This window comes from Lampetra fluviatilis, chromosome 3, assembly GCF_964198595.1.
Source record: "Lampetra fluviatilis chromosome 3, kcLamFluv1.1, whole genome shotgun sequence".
In the NCBI taxonomy this organism is placed as follows: Eukaryota; Metazoa; Chordata; class Hyperoartia; order Petromyzontiformes; family Petromyzontidae; genus Lampetra; species Lampetra fluviatilis.
Window position 1 is genome coordinate 9,951,838 of NC_136277.1, and position 24,028 is coordinate 9,975,865.

Sequence of the window (24,028 nt, forward strand, 5' to 3'; positions counted from 1 at the left end):
AGTGGCGTGCTCAAACAATGGCGTGCTCAAGCAATAACCAACTGGCGTGTTTGTTCACGTGGCAATGTGATTTATTGGCTGTGTCGGGTGGTGGAGGGTGTTGTCGGCACGCGTTGGCGTTTTATCTGATGTGGCAATCTGAGCCAAAAATGTCTTATGAATCACAGCCTATAGATACATTATTATTATGACGGAATGCACGTGTGGGCTTATTAATACTTGTTGAGCGCGTGAGTTCATTCGCTAATTATGTCACGAGGACTGAAGCCTCCCCACAGTACAATGAAAGCAACTGAAAAAGTACAAACATTCGATAATTACACGTTAATTACATAATAGAAAAAAAATCCACGGAGAACAGGCAAGCACTAAATATACACGCCGGTAAAAAATATAATAAAATAAATGAAAACAACTCAATTACATCAGCTGTTTTCATTTATTTTATTTTATTTTTTACCTGCGTGACTTTACCGAAAAAAACCAAAGAGTATTAATCCTTGCAGTCGCGAAAGCTTCAAATCTAGAACTAAATATACAGGCGTCAGGGTCAGAATCAGGATGGAACCCACAACCTCCTGCATACCAGGCCAGGTAATGAACATATCGCCACCATGGCGGATATCCAGGCCACTTCCCACCCTAGCAGGTTTGGGAGTTTCAAAGATCTACATTATCCGCCAACCTCTCCCCTCCATAGCAATAGTTTACAGGCATGGACCCTGACTCACCAGGGGGTAAATTGTTATTTACAGTTAACAGTCCCATATGGCTCCTAAATCAGCAGTTATCCTGCCGTATCGGTTCCACCGGATGACGGTCACTTGTGTTGCGATCAAAGCGTCGTGATTAAATTTTATTTTATGTTTTATACCTACGTGACTTTACCGAAAGAACCAAAGAGTTTGGATCCCTGCAGTCACGAAAACTTCAAATCTAGAAAGTCCCATATCCACAGTAACCAGGTTTGCTGATCACTGTTTACTGCTAAATCAACCTTTGGATGCAAAGCACTCGATGTCATTTTCCACAGGGAAAGTTTCTAAAACAGCCCTATGACTCGACTCAATGAAGTCATCTTCCTCCAACGGATTGTTACACGGGGTTGTTTTTGTTGTTGTTGCAAAAGACAATCTGAAAATACTTTCACCTGAAATTATGGTTTAATCTTGGCCGACTGGCTTCCGTAATTCAAATCCAGGACCTCAGCAGTGCCGGCTTATCGCTTGGCCCGCAGGGATTACGAGCGACTTGATTCACACGGCCACTTGCGGTTCTTGAGTGCGTGCCAAGTTGAGGTGACCAGGCGGATCAGGTCAGAGCGTTGAGCCGACACCCCCGAAATCCTGGGTCCAAATTCACGATGTCAGCTGTAATGAAGCCAATGTTCTCAAATGTGGTCAGTTGATAGTGTCAGCCTTGTCACCAATGACTACGGGAAAATACAACCGCGTACAATTTTTTGCTCTGTATCTAATTTGGTAGAAGTCCAGTTTTGAGAATTAATAATATCGAATTTGATTGTCATGCGATTGGCGTTATTCTCGTTGTTAGGGCAGGTAGGAAAGTGCTGTCTGGGCCAGAGGTCACATGAAGGCATCTCAGAAGAAGTTCTGGAGCATACCCTTCCGCAAACTATTCTCAAACACGAAGAATTGCACTACTGCATGAGAGATTCCGATTGTTAAATGCCTGCTTGCGATAACGCCTTCCGAACTTTAGCTCATCACGTCTGGGGTTTGTTTAATCCATACTTCACCACACTGGTCAAGGCAGACTGGGGAAGGGGGGGGGGGCCCAGGACTGATGCACATTTCATTCGCCAATGAAGTTCGCCATGAGCAGAATTCCAATTCAGGTCACCAGGTTCATAATGCAGCGCGCTATCCACTGCGCCACCACCTCTTTCATTGTGGATCGCATACACGTAATGATGCATCATCAATCTACATATATAAAAAGGAAATTTGTGAATATGTGTGTCTGTTCAAAATGTTTAGCAAACTTCCCGACATGCAACAAACTTGAAATTTGCCATGTGGGTACTTTCCAGACTGTACACCATGCAAAAATTATAAAAATAGACTTTTGTATTTTTTTGGGGGGTGGGGAGGGGCGCAATAATGCATACATTTTGCACGGCAAGTGAGCTGTGACGTCACATCTGTCATGTCACCCGCGCATGTGGAAGCGTCACGCAGTGTGCCTGCTGACGTCACGCATCCCCCCCTCACCCTCCGCATAGGCCATGTATCAATCCAAGACAAGAATCCAAGTTCCGGGCGAAGCCGGGTAGTAAAGCTGGTAATATAATAAAATGTCTCAATCTCCTGACACATAACGTCGCACTCATCACACACAAATTGCTCACCACAAATTAACCACAATACCTTGCTGATCTCTTCAAGGAGCATAAACCATCACGCAAACTCCGGTCGTTCCTCGCAGCGGCTTTTGGCTAGTCGTCGAAAAAAGACGGTCACTGCATCGCGTGCTTTCAAAGGTGCTTCGTGCGGCCATCTGGAATGCTCTTCCAATTTGAGGAAGTCACTAGAGCTTGCACTTTAAAATGTAGATTGTAACCTAATTTCTTTACAGCTGCTTTTTGTTTTTAGTTTGTTGTCCTTCCCCCGCACCTCCGATTAGCACAGTTGGCTATGTACGGTACGAAGGAAGTTCAACACACATGCATCGAATTGCATGTGTAACAATCATGTATGACTCATGAAGGTTCCATGCATATTATGTGCAAATGTTACAACGCAGTCAACATAGCGAAACAAACGAGACAGAAATATAAAATGAGAAGGTAAACCTTAGACAGAAAAGAGCATGTCCTTGAATCAAGTCGTGCTCGATTCGTGACGATTCGTGAAATCGCAGGGGTAAGGAAGAATGGTTTGCATGCATCATTCATTTATTTCAAGTCTATTAACTTCATTGTGATATTTTAATCCATGCCCACATACATCTGTGTTTTCTTTACACGCCGATAAAGTTCGACCCCTGAGTATGTGTGATTTTCTGCAACTTATTAATATTCCGTGAATTCAACAACGCACTACTGACTGTGAGTTGTATGCACGGTCCATGATTTGTTGTTAAAATCTCCAGCACATCACAAGATGCAGAACGTCATGTACCCGGAAATTGCATTCGATAGCTGTGAATGTTCACGATACATTCATCAAATTGCACACTTAATGCATTCACGGTGTACGCAGTTTTGGGCACAAATGATATGCAGATTACATAGTTAGGCGAATTCACTGAACAAACCTACAGTGAGGGAAAAAAGTATTTGATCCCCTGCTGATTTTGTACGTTTGCCCACTGACAAAGAAATGATCAGTCTATAATTTTAATGGTAGGTTTATTTGAACAGTGAGAGACAGAAAAACAACAACAAAATCCAGAAAAACGCATGTCAAAAATGTTGTAAATTGATTTGTATTATAATTGAAATAACTATTTGACCCCCTCTCAATCAGAAATATTTCTGGCTCCCAGGTGTCTTTTATACAGGTAACGAGCTGAGATTAGGAGCACACTCTTACAGGGAGTGATCCTAATCTCAGCTTGTTACCTGTATAAAAGACACCTGTTCACAGCAGCAATCAATCAATCAGATTCCAAACTCTCCACCATGGCCAAGACCAAAGAGCTCTCCAAGGATGTCAGGGACAAGTTTGTAGACCTACAAAAGGCTGGAATAGGCGACAAGACCATCGCCAAGCAGCTTGGTGAGAAGGTGACAACAGTTGGTGCGATAATTCGCAAATGGAAGAAACACAAAAGAACGGTCAATCTTCCTCGGCCTGGGGCTCCATGCAAGATCTCACCTCGTGGAGTTGCAATGATCATGAGAACGGTGAAGAATCAGCCCAGAACTACACAGGAGGATCTTGTCAATGATCTCAAGGCAGCTGGGACCATAGTCACCAAGAAAACAGTTGGTAACACACTACGCCGTGAAGGACTGAAATCCTGCAGTGCCCACAAGGTCCCCCTGCTCAAGAAAGCACATATACATGCCCGTCTGAAGTTTGCCAATGAACATCTGAATGATTCAGAGGACAACTGGGTGAAAGTGTTGTGGTCAGATGAGACCAAAATGGAGCTCTTTGGCATCAACTCAACTCGCCATGTTTGGAGGAGGAGGAATGCTGCCTATGACCCCAAGAACACCATCCCCACCGTCAAACATGGAGGTGGAAACATTATGCTTTGGGGGTGTTTTTCTGCTAAGGGGACAGGACAACTTCACCGCATCAATGGGACGATGGACGGGGCCATGTACCGTCAAATCTTGAGTGAGAACCTCCTTCCCTCAGCCAGGGCATTGAAAATGGGTCGTGGATGGGTATTCCAGCATGACAATGACCCAAAACACACGGCCAAGGCAACAAAGGAGTGGCTCAAGAAGAAGCGCATTAAGGTCCTGGAGTGGCCTAGCCAGTCTCCAGACCTTAATCCCAGTCTCTGATAGGCTCTCTAAGACAATGGATTGGCACGGCAGCCTCTGATAGGCTCTCTAAGACAATAGCTTGGCACAGCAGTCTCTGATAGGCTCTCTAGACAATAGCTTGGCACGGCAGCCTCTGATAGGCTCTCTAAGACAATGGATTGGCACAGCAGCCTCTGATAGGCTCTCTAAGACAATAGATTGGCACGGCAGCCTCTAATAGGCTCTCTAAGACAATGGATTGGCACGGCAGTCCCTGATAGGCTCTCTAAGACAATGGATTGGCACAGCAGTCTCTGATAGGCTCTCTAAGACAATAGATTGGCACAGCAGCCTCTGATAGGGTCTCTAAGACAATTGATTGGCACGGCAGCCTCTGATAGGGTCTCTAAGACAATGGATTGGTACAGCAGCCTCTGATAGGCTCTTTAAGACAATGGATTGGCACGGCAGCCTCTGATAGGGTCTCTAGACAATAGATTGGCACGGCAGTTTCTGATAGGGTCTCTAAGACAATGAATTGGCACAGCAGTCTCTAATAGGCTCTCTAAGACAATGGATTGGCACGGCAGCCTCTGATAGGCTCTTTAAGACAATGGATTGGCACGGCAGTCTCTGATAGGCTCTCTATGACAATGGATTGGCACGGCAGCCTCTGATAGGCTTTTTAAGACAATGGATTGGCACGGCAGCCTCTGAGAGGCTCTCTAAGACAATAGATTGGCACGACAGCCTCTGATTGGCTCTCTAAGACAATAGCTTGGCACGGCAGTCCCTGATAGGCTCTCTAAGACAATGGATTGGCACAGCAGTCTCTGATAGGCTCTCTAAGACAATAGATTGGCACAGCAGCCTCTGATAGGGTCTCTAAGACAATTGATTGGCACGGCAGCCTCTGATAGGGTCTCTAAGACAATGGATTGGTACAGCAGCCTCTGATAGGCTCTTTAAGACAATGGATTGGCACGGCAGCCTCTGATAGGGTCTCTAGACAATAGATTGGCACGGCAGTTTCTGATAGGGTCTCTAAGACAATGAATTGGCACGGCAGTCTCTAATAGGCTCTCTAAGACAATGGATTGGCACGGCAGCCTCTGATAGGCTCTTTAAGACAATGGATTGGCACGGCAGTCTCTGATAGGCTCTCTATGACAATGGATTGGCACGGCAGCTTCTGATAGGCTTTTTAAGACAATGGATTGGCACGGCAGCCTCTGAGAGGCTCTCTAAGACAATAGATTGGCACGACAGCCTCTGATTGGCTCTCTAAGACAATAGCTTGGCACGGCAGTCCCTGATAGGCTCTCTAAGACAATAGATTGGCACGGCAGCCTCTGATAGCCTCTCTAAGACAATGGATTGGCACGGCAGTCCCTGATAGGCTCTCTAAGACAATGGATTGGCACAGCAGTCTCTGATAGGCTCTCTAAGACAATAGCTTGGCACAGCAGTCTCTGATAGGCTCTCTAGACAATAGCTTGGCACGGCAGCCTCTGATAGGCTCTCTAAGACAATGGATTGGCACAGCAGCCTCTGATAGGCTCTCTAAGACAATAGATTGGCACGGCAGCCTCTAATAGGCTCTCTAAGACAATGGATTGGCACGGCAGTCCCTGATAGGCTCTCTAAGACAATGGATTGGCACAGCAGTCTCTGATAGGCTCTCTAAGACAATAGATTGGCACAGCAGCCTCTGATAGGGTCTCTAAGACAATTGATTGGCACGGCAGCCTCTGATAGGGTCTCTAAGACAATGGATTGGTACAGCAGCCTCTGATAGGCTCTTTAAGACAATGGATTTGCACGGCAGCCTCTGATAGGGTCTCTAGACAATAGATTGGCACGGCAGTTTCTGATAGGGTCTCTAAGACAATGAATTGGCACAGCAGTCTCTGATAGGCTCTCTAAGACAATGGATTGGCACGGCAGCCTCTGATAGGCTCTTTAAGACAATGGATTGGCACGGCAGTCTCTGATAGGCTCTCTATGACAATGGATTGGCACGGCAGCCTCTGATAGGCTTTTTAAGACAATGGATTGGCACGGCAGCCTCTGAGAGGCTCTCTAAGACAATAGATTGGCACGACAGCCTCTGATAGGCTCTCTAAGACAATAGCTTGGCACGGCAGTCTCTGATAGGGTCTCTAAGACAATAGATTGGCACGGCAGCCTCTGATAGCCTCTCTAAGACAATGGATTGGCACGACAGTCCCTGATAGGCTCTCTAAGACAATGGATTGGCACAGCAGTCTCTGATAGGCTCTCTAAGACAATAGATTGGCACAGCAGCCTCTGATAGGGTCTCTAAGACAGATGATTGGCACGGCAGCCTCTGATAGGGTCTCTAAGACAATGGATTGGCACGGCAGCCTCTGATAGGCTCTCTAAGACAATGGATTGGCACGGCAGCCTTTGATAGGCTCTTTAAGACAATGGATTGGCACGGCAGCCTCTGATAGGCTCTCTAAGACAATAGATTGGCACGACAACCTCTGATAGGCTCTCTAAGATAATAGATTGGCACGGCAGTCTCTGATAGGCTCTCTAAGACAATAGCTTGGCACGGCAGTCTCTGATAGGGTCTCTAAGACAATAGATTGGCACAGCAGTCTCTGATAGGGTCTCTAAGACAATGGATTGGCACAGCAGCCTCTGATAGGAACCTCTAGACAATAGATTGTCTGATGGTGGTCTGCAGACCAAACACAAACAGCCTCTGCTGAACGTACCAAGGTCAATGTGTGTCCGTGCAGCAAAGAGCATGGGGAAAGTGATCCATTTTCTGTCAGCGGCCCTGGGCCATTGCTGAAAAATTCCACATTCCTATTGAGGGACAGACTCTCAGCCACACACAGGGTAACAAATGGCAATCACTGGTGACTTGCGGAAAAAAGTTGTGCATGTTGTATTGATCACGGAAGGGCCACGGGCTGAGTCGATCCCGCTTACGATGGAGAAGTCGGCATACAAGCCACAGCGCCACAGACGAATTTAACCTTGGCCGAGGCTCCTCCTCATTGCTCCCTGCATATTTGTGCTAAAAAAAAATCACTCTCACGTATTACCGTGCCTAACCGTAACCCCGACCCGAAACAATAACTCTAAACCCTAAACTCTAACCACGAATTCTAACCCTAACACCCAAACCTAAGCCATGAGCCCACGAGTAGCACGGTTGGCTACGTACGGTGCGAAAGAGGTTAAAAATACAGTACATACATATGAACCTCGCTAATAACTATACACCCTAACCCTCTATGTATGTTGAACTTATTTTACACCGTATGTAGCCAACCATGCTTATCGTAGGTGCGGGTCAAGGACAGCCAAAACCATAACCCTTAAACCTAAGCCATGAACCAGATTAATAACCATAAACCTAATCCTAAACCTCAGCTATAATCCTAAGCTCTAACCCTAAACCTTAACCCCAAACCTCAGCTATAACCATAAACCCTCGGCAAAACCTCTGACTATAAACCCTCGCTCCCTAATTATCTAACTGTAACCCCGAACCCTAACCACAATGCTTCAGCCCTGCGCCGTAAGTAAAGAAGCCACCACGCGTCAATATTTCACGCACTGAAATCCAAGGAAGAAGCGCACCGCACAAAACACCTGGTCTACGATCGGGTCAAGATCTGTAGGGACAGCACGGGTACTTGTGTCACGTCCTTAGACATGATTACCTTGAGACAATGTGGAGACTTGGCGATGAGCAGTAAGAGTCCAGTAGGAGACACAGTAGTGGTGAGCAGTCGAGGGGCGCTACGTGTCCCCTTTAGAGACAGCATTCCACATTGAGCCACGTTTAGACGCGGCTGCTTCCATCCTTGCAGCGTTGGAAATAACCGGCGGTCGAAAATAGCCGCAGCGTCAGCCATCCAGCCACCGCTGACTCCGATTAGTGACGCCAGCATCAGCATAACCACAAAGTCTACCAGAGCTACCACGGACACAGGCAGCGTTACCACGAACTTTCACCACAACTACCACGAGCACAATCACCACAGTTACCACAAACTCCACCGCAACTACCACGAACTCCACCACAGTTACCACGAACTCCACCATAGTCACCACAAACTCCACCACAGTTACCACGAACTCCACCATAGTCACCACGAACTCCACCACAGTTACTACGAATTCCACCACAGTTACCACGAACTCCACCACAGTTACCACGAACTCCACCACAGTTACCACGAACTCCACCACGGTTACCACGAACTCCACCACAGTTACCACTAACACCACCGCAGTTACCACGAACTCTACCACAGTTACCACTAACACCACCGCAGTTACCACTAACACCACCACGGTTACCATGAACTCCACCACAGTTACCACGAACTCCACCACAGTTACCACGAACTCCACCACAGTCACCACGAACTCCACCACAGTCACCACGAACTCCATCACAGTTACCACGAACTCCACCACAGTTACCACGAACTCCACCACGGTTACCATGAACTCCACCACAGTTACCACTAACACCACCACAGTTACCACTAACACCACCACAGTTACCACTAACTCCACCACAGTTACCACTAACACCACCACGGTTACCATGAACTCCACCACAGTTACCACGAACTTCACCACAGTTACCACGAACTCCACCACAGTTACCACGAACTCCACCACAGTTACCACGAACTCCACCACAGTCACCACGAACTCCACCGCAGTTACCACGAACTCCACCACAGTTACCACGAACTCCACCACAGTCACCACGAACTCCACCGCAGTTACCACGAACTCCACCAGTTACCACGAACACCACCACAGTCACCACGAACTCCACCACAGTTACCACGAACTCCACCACAGTTACCACGAACTCCAGCACAGTTACCACGAACTCCACCACAGTTACCACGAACTCCACCACAGTCACCACGAACTCCACCACAGTTACCACGAACTCCACCACAGTAACCACGAACTCCACCACAGTTACCACGAACTCCACCACAGTTACCACGAACTCCAGCACAGTTACCACGAACTCCACCACAGTTACCACGAACTCCACCACAGTCACCACGAACTCCACCACAGTTACCACGAACTCCACCACAGTAACCACGAACTCCACCGCAGTTACCACGAACTCCACCACAGTTACCACGAACTCCACCACAGTTACCACGAACTCCACCACAGTTACCACGAACACCACCACAGTCACCACGAACTCCACCACAGTCACCACGAACTCAACCACAGTTACCACGAACTCCACCACAGTTACCACGAACTCCACCGCAGTTACCACGAACTCCACCACAGTCACCACGAACTCCACCACAGTTACCACTAACACCACCACGGTTACCACGAACTCCACCGCGGTTACCATGAACACCACCACAGTTACCACGAAATTCACCACCAGTGTTAATATTACAACAACCACCATTGCCACTCATATCATCACCACCATTACCACTAACGACTGTAATATAAACATTACCAAAACTATTACCAGTGACATCGGTTTCATCTCAATGACACCGCCGTCATCACCGAATGTATCACCACCAGTGCCGGGAAAATCATCTCCACCACTGCCACCATAACCACATTTACCACCAACATTATCACCATCGTCAATATGAACCAATAATAGCACATTATCATCATCACATCGCCACCACTGCCATATCTCACCATCGCCACCACCATTACTAACATTACCAATGTCTCGATTTAAAGCTTTCGTGACTGCAGGCATTCATATTCTTGGTTCTTTTATTTTATCGTGAGAATTTTTATTTTATTATGTTTTATTTTCAGTATTTTATTATTTTCCTTCTACGTGACTTTACCGAAAGAACCAAGAAGATGAATCCCTGCAGTCACGAAAGTTTTAAATGGAGAAATTTAATTCGGTAAAGTCACGTAGAAGGTAAATAATAAAATAATAAAAATATTAAGCAATACAAATCTCACGACATTTCGACTGCAACACAAGCAATCATCATCAAAGTACAGTAAATCATTTTTTTCACACCTGATGATGATTGCTTGTGTTGCAGTCGAAACGTCGTGAGAATTGTATTGTTTTTCATTTTTATTATTTTATTATTTCCCTTCTACGTGACTTTACCGAAAGAACCAAGAATATATATTACTAATGTCACCACAATTATACCCATGACGGTGATTTCCACGGACGTAATGCAATCAACCACCTACATCATTTTCCTTACCACCACAATCACCACTACAACTACCATCAATATGGCATTACCACCACCACAATCATCAATACTGTAAACCACCTCTACCATTATCACCACCGTCATTCATACTATAAATCATCTCTACCATTATGGGGCCGTCCATAAATGACGTCACGCGATTTTTGACGATTTTTTACCCCCCCCCCCCCCCGTCGTCGTCACACGGCGTCACAAAAAATCAGACCCCCCTCAAATATGACGTCACAAAGCTCTGCCCCCCCCCCCCAAAAAAAATAAAACATACTTCAAATCGCTTTAAACTATTGTCATTATAGTGCGTATTTAATGTGGCACTGCACTCTGATGTTGTAGGAGAAAACATTTATTCAAAAGTATATTTAATTAAGTAGAACGTGTTGTCTATATTTATTTAAAGTTGCGCATTTTTATGTGACGTCATATTTCTCAAACACACATTGTCACAAATGTTTGACCCCCCCCCCCCTCTAGGTGCGTGACGTCATTTATGGACGGACCCTATCATCACTATCGTCACTACCACCCCGCTACGATCACAACTACCATAACTAATGCATCCACTCCTAATAACAATCACAAATACAAAGATCCCCCATATAGCCTCCAACAGACTATAAGGGCAAGTGCTGTTAAGCGAGCGCCTATGAAGGCTGGGACGGTACACGAAGGGGTGGTTGGCCAGCACCATGCCCGACCGCCTTTGTCTTCCTAGTGGCGATAGTTACACACCGCAGTGTGTTCATTTATAAAATGTAACAATCAGACAAGATGAGCAACACGTGTATTATGGATAGAAGCAGGTACAAACTGAACATTCATGATAATAATTAGAGAAAGGCAAATTATAGATTTCTTGGAATTGTAATGCTAAAACAAGATACTGAAATATAAATGTTCGACTGGGAACGTTATAGATAAAACACGGGGATGACGGCGAATTGAGTTACATAAGCAATTTAAACAATTTGATGCAACAGGGACCATCCAATAATAAAGTTCTTGAGTAATATCAATGACAGAGCTAAATAGAAGAAGGCCCGGTGGGCTTTGAGAAAGGGCATATGGCACATATGGAGAGATTTTTGTTAAAATGTAAAAAAAAAACAATTTAAGTGTTAAAATTGGTTGAGGGCATTCAACGGGCATCTAAAAAAAATTCCGTGGGTAGGGGAGAAAACGCCCCCCCCCCCCACCTTGAGTTTATTCAGCCTCTGACCACCGCTGTGAACCATTCTTTTTTGTTCAGTTTGCTGTCCTTCCCTACCCCCCGCACCTCCGATTAGCACGGTTGGTTACGTACGTGCGTGCATCAACATTGTCACCATTGGCACCGCTGCCGTGATTTTACAATAGATCGCCATCGTGATCTAAAAACGCCCCCAGAACAATGTCTAAGTTGGGCCGCGTCTGCCCGCCCGTCTGCCCGCCCGTCTGCCCGCTCGCCCGCCCGCCCGCGTCTCTCTTTCACTGCCAGCCGTGGAAGCACTAGTATGTCCCTTGTGCCGGACCCGTAGCGAGGAATGTTGTGAGTGCTTTGCGTCATTTCAACCAAAGGAGAAAGACCCCCAAGACCCACGTCGTTGGGCACCGTGACTCCTGGAGGGCAGAGGCCCTTTCATAAACATGTTGACTTTGTTTACTCACGCAAGTTTGGCAGAGTCCCAAGACTTTTTTTTTTCACCAGGGTTTGTAAGGCATGATATTTGATGCCATTTAGTTTTTTCATATAGTCCATAATATATATTTTTGTTGGGTTAGATTGCGTAAATATACGTGTCGTTAAACCCACCACCACCCGATGCAACCAATTAGAAAGGTTTGTCACGTAAACACAAACATGCCAAATTTCGATTTAAAGCTTTCGTGACTGCAGGGATTCATATTCTTGGTTCTTTCAGTAAAGTCACGTAGAAGGGAAATAATAAAATAATAAAAATATAACATAATAAAATACAATTCTCACGACGTTTCGGCCACAACGCAAGCAGCCGTCCTCAGGGGAATAGCAGGTATGTTCTTCACCTGAGGACCTGTTCTTCACCTGAGGACGGCTGCTTGCGTTGTGGCCGAAACGTCGTGAGAATTGTATTTTATTATGTTTTATTTTTATTATATTTTATTATTTCCCTTCTACGTGACTTTACCGAAAGAACCAAGAAGACATCACCATTAACTTCACCATCACTATCAACTCCACCATCAACTACTACCATCACCATAAATTCCACAATCACCACATCACCCATCAAATCCACTACCACTATCATCACCACATCACCATGAACTCCACCATCACCAGATCACCAACAACTCCACCACCACTGCCATTACCAGATAACCAGCACCATAAAATCCACACTCACCACATCGCCGCCAACTCCACCAATACAATCATCTCCACATCAGCATCACAATGAACTCCACCATCACCAGATCACCAACAACTCCACCACCACTGCCATTACCAGATAACCAGCACCATCAAATCCACACTCACCACATCGCCGTCAACTCCACCAATTCAATCATCTCCACATCAGCATCACAATGAACTCCACCATCACCACATCACCATCAACTCCACCACCGCCAGCACAGCATCACCACTGCCGGTAGCTACACGATTGGGGGTGCCCTCATCCAGCAGTGGATTGAGACCATGGCTGCTGCACATGTACATTGTAGATCTGTGCAATTCGCCTCTTTGATTTCGATGGTATTCTCTTGTGTGTTCCGGTTTTATGACTATTTCATTATTTTACTTACAAAAGTAATCTTTCGATTTTAGCAATAATATGTTTCGTGAGTTTGCATGATTGATTTAAATTGATACTTGCCGGTTGAAGCTATATACATTTTGACATGCGAGTTATAATAGATGTTTGATTTAAAAAAAAAAACACACGCTCAGTGCACCAGGCTTTATAGATTTAAAAATAACTCAAGCATTGCAATTCTTCTATATATTATATGTGAAAGCCTTCATCCAGCAGTAGCTTGACAAAGTGATGTACATTATCATTGATATGAATCAAACTTAAACGATAATTATCGTTAAAATAAAACGTAATAAAATACAATTCTCACGACGTTTCGGCCACAACGCAAGCAGCCGTCATCAGGTGAAGAACAGGTCTTTCCGACAGACAGCGTCTGAATGACGCTGTCTTTTCTGAATGACGCTGTCTTTCCGACAGACCTGTTCTTCACCTGAGGACGGCTGCTCGCGATGTGGCCGAAACATCGTGAGAATTTTACCGAAAAAACCTAAGAATAGTATTTTATTATGTTTTATTTTTATTACTTTATTATTTCCCTTCTACGTGACTTTAACGAAAGAACCAAGAAGATAATTATCGTGCCATAGGCTCCTACAATTTTTTGGGATGACCCAATTTCTACGGTAGAAACGCAGCATGTCCGCTCGACGTGTGTGGAAACTGCAAGTCAGGAAAAATGACCCCACACGAGATGGGGTAGCGTTAAAAATATATCCTTATCAGTGAGCCACCAGCTGCACTGCATCCTCCAGGCATTACTGCACCCCGTTGCCCCGCAACAAGGTGGGTTGTCTGACACACATGCATTGGTGCCATCACGTTGTGATCCGTCAACCCCACTCGATTACAAAGTCTCTTCATGTAAAAAAAAAATACAGCACTTCGTTAGCAGCCAATTGCGCTCCATTCAGTGTTGTTAATTATCTTCTAATGTTTATTGGACTTGGCATTTTGGGATGATGTTTGATGCACCCCCCCCCCCCTATTAATTTCACGAATCCCTTAGGGTTCCGAAGCTTTTTGCTTGCTTTAGATCACGCCGAGCACTGCCGCTTGCCACAAATCCATGCCGCTCATCTTGTGTCGGCGGAGCAGTGTGAACTCAAACGCAGTCCCATCCATGCGTTGTCCTTGCGTGAAGATCGCGCCTCCTGATCTCCGCACTTTTCTTTCCTTCGCCAAAGATTCACCCGATGTGAAATATACGAGCACGACATTGGCAGCCCAACTTCGCTACACTCATTGTTGTTGTTGTTGGGTTCGGGTGCAAAGTGGTTTAGCGCACTGCAGTCTGAATTCAGTTCGCCTTGCCATGGCTAAGGGTCAGTGGCGGGTGACACCGAAACTGGACCCGGGGCGCTCTCCCCCCGAACAACCCTAACACTGAGCGGTGCCGTGAAGAATGGAGAAACGACCTTCACGGACCGACACGGCGCGGGAAGGACCGCGTGCAGCGAACGGACGAGTGAGGTCCACAAGTTTCTGCGTCATCCTAAATGTCATACTTTATAAGTGACGGTCGTGGCTGCGGTCCACGCAAATTGCCCCACGAGAGGGAATTCTCAAGAGGCGTTCTACTCTCGAGGGTTCATTGTCCCGCTCTTCCACGCTGGCCAGATATCTCGGAAGAGTTCTGAGTAGCCCACACTTGACCCCACCACGCACGACCTGCAGATCAACTGTCGTGAACCCATTGACGCTGCTGGGTGGACAGAAGTGGTGGTGGTGGGGGGGGGTTGAATTTACTAAAAACCCGCCCCATTGTTTCAACTGCCGCGTCGGAGGTCGACCGATGACCTCTTGCATGTACGTATATGTATGTTGAACTTCTTTCGCACCGTACGTAGCCAACCGTGCCAACTGGAGGTGTGGGGGAAGTGACAGAGAACTAAACACTTCAGCGATTGTTTCTCGCCGTGGTTGTCCCACCTGATGACGGACACTCGTGTTGCGTCCGAAACGTCGCGATTTATTTTATTTAATCTCATACCTACGCGACAACAAAACGGTTCTAAAGAAATGAGTTTTCAATCTAGATTTAAAAGTGCATAGCTCCAGTGGCTTGCTAATATTCAAAAGCAATAAGCGTTCCTGGCCGTCTTTCGATTGAAAGCTTTCGTGACTGCAGGGATTCATCTTCTTGGTTTTTTCGGTAAAGTCACGTAGAAGGGAAATAATAAAATAATAAAAATAAAACATAATAAAATAATTCTCACGACTTTTCGGCCACAACGCAAGCAGCCGTCCTCAGGTGAAAAACAGGTCTGTCGGAAAGACACTGTCTTTTTCGACAGACCTGTTCTTCACCTGAGGACAGCCCTGTTCTTCACCTGAGAATGGCTGCTTGCGTTGTGGCCGAAACGTCGTGATCATTATTTTATTATGTTTTACTATTTTATTATTTCCCTTCTACGTGACTTTACGGAAAGAACCAAGAAGATTGCCGTCTTTGTTCGATGTCCAGCCAAAAGCCGCTGCTGCAAGGGGTGACCGGAATCCGCGTGATGTGTTTCTGCTCCTCTGCGAAATCGGCAAGATATTGCGGTTCATGTGGCAACGAGTGTAGACCTCGTAATGTATTTGTTCGGCAACCGGGGTGCCAATGCAGCTCAGCGAGCACTGGACGGACATGGTCGGATCTTGTAGTATCAGTGTAGTATCAGTGTAGTATCAGTGTAGTATCAGTGTAGTATCAGTGCAGTATCAGTGTAGTACCAGTGACGACACGTGCTTCTGGATCGCAAGCCCAGAGCGCAAACACCACAGCAGCAGCATCCCACTTTTAAAAGTAGCGTGATTTAATGATCGAATCACTTTAACGGATCATGTAATCGAATCGTCATTTAGGTTTGTGTTTAAGCTCACTGGTTCACAGCAATTGCTATCATTGCAGCTCTCTAGGCATGCTGGACTTCTTTCGCACCGTACGTAGCCAACCGTGCTAATCGGAGGTGCAAATCTGCGTGTGTGTTGTGATGGGTGTGCATTGGCACAAGTTGGTGACTCTATCCTCTTTCCTTTTTTTTTGGGGGGGGGGGGGGGTGGTAGATTTTGTTTTGTTAATGAAAGTACAGTAATTACACACATTCCTGCGGAGGGAGCTGGTAGGAACGTTGGGTTGCTCGGTCAATGGCCAGGGTCAACGGCGGCGTGGTGCATTCCGCAAATATGCCCGACTGTGAGGGCGGGCACAAGCCGGCGTGAGTAGGTTAAACGTTGAGTTTTATAAGGGCACCACGGGGTGACCAGCCCCTCCTCACCCAGCCCCTCCCCACCCAGCCCCTCCCCACCCTCTTCTCCCCACCCAGCCCCTCCCCACCCTCCCCTCCCCACCCAGCCCCTCCCTCCCCACCCAGCCCCTCCCTGCACGACGGACGGACACAATAATCCTGTTGGCTGGTGGAACCAGTGGGTTCCTACCAGTAAAAAGTACACAGTATAGACACGTATTAATCTAAGACAAAGGACTTTATTTTCAATGGCGAGGTACCATTGAGCCAATCAGCTCTGTTACAAGGATGACCAAACGAGCACAAACAAGACATTATATCGTGCCAAACACAACAATCTTATTATAAGCTCAAAACAGCACTCGCAGTCATGAGGATTACAATTACCAGCGCTTGTAACGCGATTGCAATAACTAAAAAGCATTGCGCCAAAACACTGGCTATGAAGATGACCATCATACTAATAAAGCCCTTATCTGTTAATTTCCCATACAGCGTGCTCTGTTTACAAAACAAATGTCTTGGGCACTCAGCGAGATCCAACAAACATAAAACAGGAAAGTAAAGAGTAAACAGAAATAGCAGCCGTGGGACCCAATGGAATTTCAAACAGTGACATGAACGTGAAGTTAAATCATGGGTTTGCAATACGCCATCGTCATTGGCGATGCCGCGTCGCGCGCTTTCACGTGCGCCTCTGCGGCCGTCTGGAACGCTCTTCCTTCCAATATTAGGAAACCGCTGGAGCTATGCGCTTTTAAATCTAGATTGAAAAACGTATTTTTTTACTGGTAGGAACCTCCTGGTTACACCAGCCCACAGGGGATTATTGTGTCCGTCCGTCCGTCGTGCATCCAAAAATGGGAGGGGTGGAGCTGGATGGAGAAGGGAGGGTGGGGAGGGGCTGGGTGGGGAGGGTGGGGAGGGGCTGGATGGGGAGGGTGGGGCTGGGTGGAGGGTGGGTGGGAGGGGTGGGGCTGGGTGGGGAGGGGCTGGTCACCCCGTGGTGCCCTTATTAAACTCAACGTTTAACCTACTCACGCCGGCTTGTGCCCGCCCTCACAGTCGGGCATATTTGCGGAATACACCACGCCGCCGTTGACCCTGGCCATTGCCCGAGCAACCCAACGTTCCTACCAGCTCGCTCCGCAGGAATGTGTTTGTTTACAACTGCTCCGTGTGTTTAATTTGTTGTCCTTCCCCCCACACTTCCGATGAGCGCGGTTGGCTATGTACGGTGAAAAAAAAAGTACGCCATACAACAGCTGCACAATCCAGCGGAAGGACACACCGGTGTGGTACAACGACCCCACGCCCGCGACCTTCATGTTCCACAATCCATTCGCTGTCACGTGACGCTCTTGCCGACTGAGAAGCGGCACGGCCCAACTCTCTGCTTGACCAGCGCGGGGACGTGCACACCTGTACCAGCCCCCGTTGTCCAATCCGCTGTTGGACAAGGGCCTTCCCGCACGGTTTGCATCATCGGGGGGGTGGGGTCATTTGGCCACACATTCATCATCACGCTGGGGTCAGTGCGGGTGGATGAAAAGGCAGTGAGCGCATATACGTCGCGGCGTGGCACAACGCAATTGTCGATGCTCCCTGCTGACGAACCGAGCCTCGTGGCAATCTACCTCGGCCGCCGTGTTATAGACACGGTGGCTGGCCATCCGAACCTGCTTGGCTACCGAGATCTGACCAGATCGCCTGTGGGGGCAGGGGGGGGTGTCGGGGGTGGTCAGCATTTTGGGCGATCCGATCATGGGCAGGTTAAATTTCGATTTAAAGCTTTCGTGACTGCAGGGATTCATCTTCTTGGTTCTTTCGGTAAAGTCACGTAGAAGGGAAAAATGATAAAATAATAAAAATAAAACAATAAAATAGGACGGCTGCTTGCCTGAGGACGGCTGCTTGTGTTGTGGCCGAAACGTCGTGAGAATTATTTTATTATGTTTAATTTATTTTATTTTATTATTTCTCTTCTACGTGACTTTACCGAAAGAACCAAGAACATGGGCAGGTTGTTTGTCAATTCTTCACGGCGCTGCTCAGTGTTGGCGTTGCTCAAGGGGAGAGAGTCCCCGGACCGAACGTGATGAGTGAGATACCACGGTGGCAAGATGTTAACTACCTGGCCTGGTATACAGGAGGTCGTGGGTTCGATCCTGGCCCTTCTAATCCCTCTAGCAGCGCTCCACTCCCCCTACCCCACACCCCCCTCTCTATCTCTCCTCCCTTGCTCCTCCCCCCCTCTCTTACCTATATAGCCTCTTGTTACAGCTGCCCCTTTTGCCCACTTCAGCAATTGTTTCTTGCTGTAGTTGTCCCACCTGATGACGGACGCTTGTGTTGTGCCCGAAACGTCGTGATTTAATTCATTTTATTTTCTACCTACGCGACTTTACCGAAAGAACCAAAGAGTATGGATCCCTGCAGTCAGAATGTCGCAGAGGGCAAGCGAAATGTTCCGTGGTGCCGTCTGATGTTTCGCTCGAGCTCACGCCAGGCATCGTCAGACTCTCACGTCAAAGACCTTCCTGATCCAGGTCCTCAAGTAGGCGGCGTGACATCGTGGAGGCAATCAGCAATGAAGTCTGATTATAATCTGATTGTAATCAGACTTGATTGCTGACCAGTGTAAAGCATGGATGCAAGTTCCATGTACGACAGAGGTCATTGCGATGAAATAAGGAACAGTTTTTGACCAAACCCTCGTACATGTTTTATGAATAATAACTGTCAACAATGCACGTACCTTTGCCGAATCCATTTCTGTGTGAAGGCCTCCAAGGTCTTTCTTTCTTAGGGGTTGCTTGACTATACTTCACCGCACTGGTCAGTGTGGGATTGGTGAAGGACAGGGGAGCCCAGGGACCGGTTTGGTTTTCACTCGCCGCTGATGTTACCCATGGTCAGGAATCGAACTCGGGCCACCCAACTTCAGAGTGCTGTGAGCGAGCCCACTGCACGACTGCTCCACCCAGTATTAATTACACGGTGGTTAATGCCACATATTTTACTTAATTTGGCCTGCCCCAGCTATAATGACCTTCACTGAATTGGTAGCCAAATTGGAAGCTCGCCATTTCAAAAAGCAACAACAACATTAAACAGACACTATGAGGCCTCCTTTACCAGTGGCAAAATATAGTAATAGATTTTTACCCTTTCAACTGGTACAAAAACCTATTACTATATTTTGCCACTGGTAAAGGAGGTCTCGTAGTCTTCTTGGTTCTTTCGGTAAAGTCACGTAGAAGGGAAGTAATAAAATAATACAAATAAAACATAATAAAATAATTCTCACGACGTTTCGGCCACAACGCAAGCAGCCATCCTCAGGTGAAAACCAGGTCTGTCGAGGCGACAGCGTCTGAATGAAACAGCAAACGTGCTTGGAGCATATATAAAAGCTGGGTTGGAAGGGGGGGGGGATGGGCGCCTTGACAAAATAATTTGCATATGAAGAGGAATTTAGCATATTTATGAGAAATGCAGGTATGTGATTAGTACTACTTATGCCCGTGCATTATGCAGGATTAGCAGCATCAAAGGGAGGGGATATGGGAAATGCAGGTACGTGATTAGTACTACTTATGCCCGTGCATTATGCAGGATTAGCAGCATCAAAGGGAGGGGATATGGGAAATGCAGATATGTGATTAGTACTACTTATGCCCGTGCATTATGCAGGATTAGCCTCGACAGACCTGGTTTTCACCTGAGGACGGCTGCTTGCGTTGTGGCCGAAACGTCGTGAGAATTATTTTATTATGTTTTATTTTTATTATTTTATTACTTCCCTTCTACGTGACTTTACCGAAAGAACCAAGAAGATGAATCCCTGCAGTCACGAAATCTTTAAATCGAAAAGAGGTATCGTAGTGTAAATGCTTACCCCGAGCTCTCAATACTCTGATAGTGCGCTGTTCTTGAGTTGTACGCCTTTTGGCGTCATCTGGTCCAACACCAATGTAGACTAGGCTCTAATAAAAGCTGTCTCGGGTGTGGACCAATCAACTTCAAGGACAGTGCATATCATTATCATCATCAGAGTTGTTTCTTTTTGTTTGCATCTTGACTGCTTGTGTTGTGGTTATTGCAAACATGATGCCTTGTATAAAGGCGTCAGATTTGTACCAGTTGACAGGGTAAAAACCTATTACAACATTAAACAGAGTTCTCCCGGGAGGGGTACAAGTTCGTCGAATTAGAGGCTTGAATATTCTCCACGCTGCCTCATATATTGGCGGTGCTTGTTTTGGTGTTTTTCACGTGCAGTCGTATTCCGGCTTCGAAGGTTTTCTTTCCTCCTCCCCGACTACTTTGATCACCGCACGTTTTCATCTACTCCGTTGCTTTTGTGCTTGAACGCTGGCGAGTTGTTCTATCGAATCGCGGTGCCTAGTCTGTGACTGCAGCATTCCCTCGTGAGTCACTAACTTGCTATCCGCAATTTTGTACATCCGCGAATCGCATCTGGAACTCTACACGACTGCCTACGAGAGAGAGAGAGAAATAAAGAAAGTGATGCGATAAAGTGATGAGAGAGAATGTCATCTATATACATAAAAGGGAAATGTGTGATTATGTGTGTCTGTTCAAAATGTTTAGCGTACTTCCCGACATGCAACACACTTGAAATGTGCCATGTGGGTACTTTCCAAACTGTACACCATGCAAAAATTATAAAAATACACTTTTTTGTGGGGGGGGGGGGGCTCAATAATGCATTTATTTTGCACAGCAAGTGAGATGTGACGTCACATATGTGTTGTGCTTAGCGCGCCACGCTACGAACCCGGCGAGCCGAGTTCAATTCCCGCTCACGGACACCACCGGTGACGATTATTTGAACCAGTCCTGGGCCTCCCCTAGGTCGACTCAGCCTCAAAACGAGTAACTGGTGTGGTGTGTGAACATCGCCACTGGGGAGACAAAGGCGGCCGGGCGTGGTGAATCCAAGTCCCGGGCGAAGCCGGGTAGTAAAGCTAGTGAGTGATAAAGTGATGAAATGAAGTGATGAGATAAAGTTATGGGAGAGAATGTGATGCGGTATCATCGTAATTTAATGCAAGTTCATTTATAAACTGTTATATATTACTTTAATATTATTATTTTATTTATTTAATGTTTACTATAACCTATTTATTTGTGTTATGATAATTGTCATGCATTTAATAGCTTATTTACGTATGCATTTAAGGCAATTCATTCAAAAGATAGGTTTCCGTAGGGCAATATCATCATCCGAGAAATTTGCTATTTACGAGCACCTCCGGAACGTATCCCTCGCGAATAACGAGGGAATGTTGTTCTCATACTGAAGAGGGACACTGCCGTGATGGAACGGTGAGCAGAACGCTGGACTTGAATTGCAAAGGCTCACCATTCTAGATTTCAAGTTTTCGTGACTGCAAGGATCATCAGTTCAATAAAAAAATTCTTCCAGCGTGGCAGTTGATGCAATGGGGCAAATTTCTTTGAATCGCTACCCCCACCACCTCTTATGTCCACCGAGCAGCCCACCGATAGGTTGCGTGTAGTGGGGTAATAAGTAATATGTGTAATAAACGACTGGACCACGATGTCTGGCTCAGTGTCCTTTATTATTCGGTTCGTGCTGTACACCCACACGGCTGTCTTTACTCTGTAGCTTCTCCACGGTGCTGACTCCAATGTCGGCCCGATCCACAACAGCAGCTCCGCTGCTGTTTCTCTCACACAGCCCCCCTTGGCTGTACTCTCTGCTGCTCTTCTCCCTCCGCAGCTCTCACAGCTTCTTGCTCTCTCTCTCTCTCTCCGCAGCTCCTCCTGGCAGCCACACCGCTGCCTCTAACAAGCAGCCCCCTCTCTCTCTCTCTCCGCAGCTCCTCCTGGCAGCCACACCGCTGCCTCTAACACGCAGCCCTCCTGGCTGTCTCCTCCCCAGCTGCACACCACTCCGCAGCTTCCTCTTATCTTCGGGGTTGGCTCCCGATCGCCGTCGGCGCCCCCCCTCTCCACACTTGCCCGCGTGGCCTCACTCTTTTCCGCTCACACCCCGACTACCTTCCCCTTCCGGTTTACCCGCTTAAAGCCCCGAACCTTACCCCCACGTCACATGACTCCACCCCCCGTGACGTCACCTCCGGAAGGTCGCTTACGCCCGCATTACACCACCCTCCCCCGTAGAAAAATCCCAGCCGACCTCGGCTGACCAATAGCAAATCGTAATGCGGCGAACCGAGCTTCCCCCCCTAAAGGACACTAAGCATATAATGTAACAGCAAGAACAACAACAACGCAATCAACATCAACGATCGTACAAAAGCATGCAATAAATACAACTGTAAGAAAAAAATAACAAGACAGCAACAATCAACGAAACGTAAGCGATTTGGAACGTGTGCGGGTCGCCGGCCCGTCCTGGACGGTCGGCGGCCCACTCGCAGAACGGGAACGCGATGAAAGTCGAGGAACGACAGGGGGTAATCCCCCTGTCGCAGCTGGAAGTCCACCGCCGTCCCGTGTCTCTAAAGAGTTAGTCTTGGGCTTGTCCTGTGACCGTGCCCGCAGCTGGGTCGGAAGGGCTGCAGGGCTCGAAGGTCCCGCAGACCTGGCAGGCGTCCTCCGAGCAGGGCCCCTCGTCCCCCGCAATGTCACGGCCGGCCTGTCTGGAACAGGTACGACAGGCGCTCTAGCGAGATCAATGGACGCAGGCAGGGGAGAGTCAGCAGCAACAGACCCCGGCAAGGCAATATTGGGGGATGACGCATCATGTAAGGGAGCAACATATGGTTTCAAGCGCGACGTATGCACAACCCAGCGACGAGACCCAATCTGGACGCGTGCTGTCTGTGGGTTGGGAACCGCAATGAGGCGTACGGGACCATGCCAGGGTTTGTGCAATTTCGGCGAGGTCCCCGGACGTACCTGTGGACAATGAAGCCAGGCTAGGTCCCCAACCTTCCAAGGGCACTCCCCCTCAGACCGTCGCGCATATCGCTCGTTCCGGGCCTGGGCTTTGGCCGTAGCCACGCGGGCATTCTCCCGCGCCTCCGTGACTCGGCGAACCGTGTCCTGGATGTATTCAGGAAGTGGTTTCCGAGGTCCCTTCACCCCAGTTCCCAATTGCACATCCACCGGCGGCACGTTTTCCCGACCATACATAAGGTAAAACGGCGAATATCCTGTAGCCGCATGAGGCGTCATCCTGTACGCCGAAAGCACCCCGGGGATGTGCAGATCCCAATCTGATTGTTGTTCACTCACGGTATGGCAAAGCATGGCAGACAATGTCCTGTTCAGCCGTTCAACCAT

General features: G+C 47.3%; 1 protein-coding gene across 1 annotated transcript in view; it reads right to left on the reverse strand.

Moving 5' to 3' along the window:
• Positions 1-9,848, reverse strand: part of LOC144948306 (coronin-1C-like) — a 68,407-nt gene extending 58,559 nt beyond the window's left edge. Inside the window, exons 1-3 of the mRNA XM_078877742.1 lie at positions 9,720-9,848; positions 9,239-9,620; positions 8,437-8,967 (exon numbers count right to left, since the gene is read on the reverse strand). Of these exons, the coding sequence (XP_078733868.1) occupies positions 8,437-8,967; positions 9,239-9,620; positions 9,720-9,848 (1,042 nt within the window). The remainder of the gene's footprint in view (positions 1-8,436; positions 8,968-9,238; positions 9,621-9,719) is intronic.
• Positions 9,849-24,028: the final 14,180 nt, after the last annotated feature.